The following is a 5,859-nucleotide window of genomic DNA, read 5'->3' as shown; positions in this document are numbered from 1 at the left end:
ACCAGAGAGGAATCGATCCAACACCGTTTCTACTGCTATGTGGTACTCAATGTTAATAGGAGGGAAAATAGCGGAGTGAGGTAAAATTTGAGAAAAGTAGAAATGGTTTGTGGCGACTTATTTATTCCGAATGCGATACAACCTTAATATCAAAAGGTCCGGCGATTATATAACTATATTTTTTTTAAGCTAAAGAACAAAAAATTGAAATAAGCAAGGGACATCACATCGGTAAAAATTTACCGGGACATCGGAGTAGAGACATTTCTGGTGCGTATCTTCGTGAAATTGCTTTGCACAAATTCCTGGCCTAACAACAATTAAAATAGATGTTTGGCCTCATTGTCTTTTCAGACAGTATATTTCAGAATAGATTATGCAATATGATTATAAATAATTAAATCTAAAACGACAAAGTGAGATTTGAGAGATTTAGCTGCAATTTCTAGCAAACAGCTAATACCAGTTGACAATTAAAAAATTCACTAGACAACACTCGAATACACACACATTTTACCAAAGATTATAAAAGAGTGCGATTTAAAAGAAAAAAACCCGAAAAATACGAAGTTTTCTGTTCGATATTTTTCTATAAAAAAAAAAAAGACAGAACCCTTGATTGATAAGTGCAGTAAAAAGCTATATATATAACTGCTGCAGACACGTGCGTGCGTATAATAGTTATATGTCGTATCTGGAGTAAGACTGACGGATAGGGAAATGGTGCAGGTCTTGGAATCGATGGTCGCAATATAGTCACTAAATGGTGTGCCACACAGAACGAGAAAAGAACATGGACTTGAATTTGGTATCCTGTTATTAAATCTATGGCTACATAGGTCTCGGTACTCGATATTAAATGTCAAACTAGAAATGCAATCCATAGATGCCCTGATGCTCAAAACTGAACAGTTCCCTCGTTAATGAGATTGCCAATAAGGACAGAAACCCGAAGGGTAAAATTAATCGCGCACTGAGCGTATCCAGTCCCCCACACACATATATAAACTTTCCTTCCACATGTTACCTTTTAAGAAAAAAAAAAGGGGGGGAACCAAGAAATGATTTATGCCAATAAAAAACAAAGTTAGGGGGTAGTTCTTAATTTCTCAAAGGGTGCCCCGTTATATATATAATTTTTGAATGAATATTAGCTTTACCCACGCTGAAAAGTGTGGAGTTTTGGAATAGCTATTCCTCGCCGTCAGATTCCTACAACCCCAGGGGAAACGAGAAAAGGGTTATTTTCTCTGTTATTGTTATTTTTTAAAAAATAGTATTTGCGTTTTATAAAGCAAGAATTCACGAGATTCTAAATATTTCTCAAAGACTGACGTCCTTGTTTAAATGTCAGATTGGACAGAAGAAGTGTTCTGCAGAGAAACTCGTCTGCTTTAAACAGTTTTCTTTTTTCGTCAGCAGGTAGTGGAAGATAAACTAACTTTAAGCTATTTACTACTACTTAAATAAATATTACCATCAACCAAGTATAAATATAAACATACGCACACGACCCCAATTCTAAAATAGCAAATGGGACAGGTGGAGGAGTGAAAGCAGAAGTCTATAGGTTCAGCATAGTAACTCCACTGGCGAGAAATAATAGCCAAATGTCCCTCACATCACAATCTAACACTAGACAGGGATACACTGTATAAGCTTGTGGTGGGTGCAGAGTTCTTGTAAACGTTGGGGATGGTCACGGTTGGAGCAGCTGCTCGGTAAAGTTTTGCTCGGTCAGGTCTTGGCAGCGATAAGGTTTCACCTCTGAACACAATGATTAAACACGCAGCTGTAAACAAATGAGTGTATATATATATATATATATATTTGATACCAACACCGTAGTACTATCAGGTGTGTATATATACACATATGCGTATATAAAGATAAAAGTTTATATAAAAAGAAAGAGAGAGAAATAAAACAAGAGAAGGCGAACACTTACGTTGAAGAAGGAGAGTCGTGCGACGGCCTCCGTTTCATCTGCTCATGCTCATTCGCGTACTTCCGTTCTTCCGCCATCGTTGCTAATGAATTGTTTGACGGTTGCCAAGACAGCTTCGACATCCTTTATTTTTATATAAAAATCACACACCATGTGTATGATGGGAGTGCATGACCGATTGACTTTGTTTCCTGGTCATTATTATTATTATTGCTATTATTATTGAGACATGGACGACAGTAATATTTGCTGAGGGTTTTTTTGTTTTTTTTCTCAAAATACATGCGGGTTTGGCTGTGTAGTTAATAAACTCGCTTTGCAGCCATGCGGTTACGGGTTCAGACCCACTACGTAGCCCCGAGCCGACCTATGTCTTGGGGGTGAATTTGATAAACGGAAACTGCGTGGAAGCCCGTTACATTCATTCATTCATACATACATATCTATGTTTGTTCCAACAACGCCACTTGACAACCGGTGTTGGTTTGTTTGCGTCCCCGAAACGTAGCAGTTGGTGAGAGTTGTACAAGCCATGTACAAGGATGCTATCAGTAAGGTGAAGGTTAGCAATGAGTATAGCGATAAATTTAAGGTATAAGTAGGGGTTCACCATGGGTCAGTCCTTAGCCCTGTCTTGGTCATCGTAGTCCTCCAGGCAATAACAGAGGGGAATAAGCAGAGAAGAAGTTTCAGGTGTGGAAGCAAAGTCTGGAACCAAAGGGCCCCACGGCTAATCTAACAAAAACCAAAGTCTTAGTAAATAGGAGAGCAGACAAATCACAAATCCCTTCAGTTAGATGGCTCTGCTCAATCTGTAGAAAAGGCTTAGGTAGAAACTCCATAAGATGTACCTGGTATAAACTATGGACACATAAGAGGTGCAGCAATATCAGAGGAAGGTTAACAGGTAAAATAGTTTTTGCATGTGGAAGGTGCACAGGTACAATAAACACTAAAATAGATTGCATCAAATACCAGGGGGGTGGGGAACTAGAAGTAGTCAATAGCTTCCATTATCAAGGTGATCAAGTCAGTTGTTTCGGGAGTGTAGCTGCTAGAATAAGAATAGGCTGGGCAGAGTTCAGAGAGCTCCTACCTCTGCTGGTAACAAAAGGCCTCTCGCCCAGAGTGAAAGGCAGACAGTATGATGCTTATGCACCAACAGCTATGCTACATGGCAGTGAAACATGGGCTGTGACTGCTGAGGACATGCGCATACCTGTAAGAAATGAAGCTAGTTTACTTCACTGGATGTATAATGTCAGTGTGCATGCACGACAGAGTGTAAGAATCTTGAGAGAAGAGCTGGGCATAAGAGAGATGATTGTGCTGGTATGGTCATGTGATGCACATGGACGAGGAGAGCTGTGTGAAGAAGTGTTGATCTCTACCAGTGGAAGGAAGTTGTGGAAAAGGGAGACCTAGGAAGACATGGGACAAGGTGGTGAAGCATGATCTTTGAATGTTGGGTTTCATGGAGGCAATGGCAAATGACCATACCAGCACAATCATCTCTGGCACATAAAAAGCACACACTACACTCTTGGCATGGTTGGTGTTAGGAAGGGCATCCAGCCATAGAAACCACAGTAAATCAGACTGGAACCTGGTTTCTACAGCTGGATGCCTTTCTTAATGCCAACTACACCAGGAGTGAAATATATACACACACACACACACATATATATATTCACATGACAGCCTCTCTCAGTTTCTGCCTAACAAATCCACTTGCTAGGTGCATTGGTCATCTTGGAACTACACAGAGGACACTTGCCCAAAGTGCTTTGTAGTGGGACTGAACTCGAAACCATTTGCTTTGCCAGCAAACTTCATAATGACACTGTTCTGCCTGAACCAATTACAAACAATACCAAAAATAAAACATGAAGGAAAGTTCTGAAATTTGTGTGTATTTATGGGAAATACTATGATAAAAATATATGATAGAAAATTATTGACTTTGTGTTAAAAAAAATATAAAATTACAGTAAAATTCTTGTTTTGTCCAATTTAAAATTTAATCAGCAGCAGAACTTATTGTCTGTTGTCCTTCACTTTCTGAAGAAGTCGTTGCTTCCTGGTAGCTTACATGTTTTTCCCTAAAACATGTTTGTATTTTACCAGAATTATCAAGAGGCGGCTGCCAAATCACATCCTTATGATCAGTTCTGAATTTCTCAAATTCCATCTCTTCGGTTTTCTTGCCTGTCTTGCTTTTCATTTCCAGAAACATACCCCAGTCACTGCGGGGTGGCAAAGAGATACTTCGGTTCCAGTCTGGCTCCTCAAGAGAAATTAACATTCGGATCTGATATGCAATGGTCTACACAAGACAATAGCAGAAGGAAGAGATAGACAGATTGACAGTTAGGCAGATAGACAGATTGGCAGACAGACAGACACAAAGTATAGCAACAACAAATATAACAATATTAAAACTAGCCAATGATCATTAACCTGCTAGAAACAATAGCCAAATCATTTTAAGAACCTCAACTCATCATGTATATATAAATACACACACACACACATATAAATATGTGTTGTGAGTATTTGGTGACCTCAATAGTACAAGGGTCACAGAAAAAGGCATCCGGAACACTCTGTAAAGTGGTTGGCATTAAGAAGGGCATCCAACTGCAGACATCTTGCCAAAGCAGACCATTGGGGCTCTGCATACTTTTCTGGCTCATTGCTTCCTTCCTTCCTTTTGAGCTGTCTAACTCATGCCTGTATGGAAAACTGATGTTAAACAATGTTTCACATCTGTTTTTCCATGCTGGTATGAGTTAGATGGGTATTTAATTGAGATGGTGTTGTTTAGCCAGATATCTTTCCTCTCAACAGCCTTTAGCTGTCTGTCAACAAAATTTTTTGAATCCCATTAGAATTCAAAAACCATCTCACTACAGGATTTATTGTTGAAAGGGAATTTTAAAATGGCATCAACGTTTTTAGCTCAGGCATCTCATGCAAAGAAGAAGAAATGTGAGCATTAACACACACACACACTAGCAAAGAGCTTCCGTACAGTTTTTGTTTACCATTTGCACAAGAATGTCACTTACTTTGATATCCTGGAAATCTCTGATTCCTAATTTACATAAAGTCGAGGCATCAGCCATGATCAGTTTCTTGCCATCAACATAATTTTGAATGAAGCAATCCTGAAAGAGATGAGACTTGATCCATTACCCTTTGCTTTTCCGTAGGCACTTACTTACCTACTTTCACAGCTATTCTTCTCCAACCATCACATGACCAGCCATGAAATATCTGCCTCTTTATGCAAGATACTCATATTTATCTAAATACTCATATTTAATGATAGCTTCAAATTTTCACACAAGACTAGCAATTTTGGGTGAGCGTGGTGGTGGTGGTAAGTCAATTGCATCAACTCTCCCCAGTGCATAACTGGTACTTATTTTATCAACCCTGAAAGGATGACACATAAAGTCGACTTCAGTGGTGTTTGAACTCACAACATCAAGACAGACAAAAAGTTGCTAAGCATTCTGCCTGGCATTCTAAAAAAAGAAATATGCTTTCACTATCCAATCACCACCACCACTCTGTTCCTTATCCAAGCTGCATTCTTTTGTTAGTGTGCATGTGCCCACGTAAGTAGGATTTTCCAAGTTTTGATGAGGATTTTCCCATTTTGTTTTTCACCATAGCCTTCAAAATGGTGGCAGGAGATGATAAGATTTGTATAAAAAGATTTGTATAAGAAATTTTTTTTGAAAATATTTGATTTTTTTCTCAGGATCTGCAATATTTTAAAATTATGAACAGAAAAAATGGCGATGGGGAGGGGGGGTGTTTGAAAAAGTCATAAATTTTCAAATTTTTTTTAATAGTGTAAATGTGTTTGCGGGCAGAAAAATATTGAAAAACGTCAATAC

At 38.6% G+C, this 5,859-nt stretch overlaps 2 protein-coding genes across 2 annotated transcripts in view; both read right to left on the bottom strand.

Annotated features, from left to right (window-relative positions):
• The window catches only part of LOC106876096 (translation initiation factor eIF-2B subunit gamma), a 13,061-nt gene extending 9,542 nt beyond the window's left edge, over positions 1 to 3,519 (bottom strand). Inside the window, exon 1 of the mRNA XM_014924504.2 lies at positions 1,949 to 3,519. Within this exon, the coding sequence (XP_014779990.1) occupies positions 1,949 to 2,070 (122 nt within the window). The 5' untranslated portion in view covers positions 2,071 to 3,519. The remainder of the gene's footprint in view (positions 1 to 1,948) is intronic.
• A 321-nt stretch (positions 3,520 to 3,840) lies between these two features.
• The window catches only part of LOC106876089 (sterile alpha motif domain-containing protein 15), a 3,106-nt gene continuing 1,087 nt past the window's right edge, over positions 3,841 to 5,859 (bottom strand). The window contains exons 2-3 of the mRNA XM_014924497.2: positions 5,020 to 5,118; positions 3,841 to 4,274 (exon numbers count right to left, since the gene is read on the bottom strand). Of these exons, the coding sequence (XP_014779983.1) occupies positions 3,969 to 4,274; positions 5,020 to 5,118 (405 nt within the window). The 3' untranslated portion in view covers positions 3,841 to 3,968. The remainder of the gene's footprint in view (positions 4,275 to 5,019; positions 5,119 to 5,859) is intronic.

This window comes from Octopus bimaculoides, chromosome 23 (genome assembly GCF_001194135.2).
Source record: "Octopus bimaculoides isolate UCB-OBI-ISO-001 chromosome 23, ASM119413v2, whole genome shotgun sequence".
Classification (NCBI taxonomy): Eukaryota; Metazoa; Mollusca; class Cephalopoda; order Octopoda; family Octopodidae; genus Octopus; species Octopus bimaculoides.
This window is presented reverse-complemented; position numbering and strand designations above follow the sequence as displayed.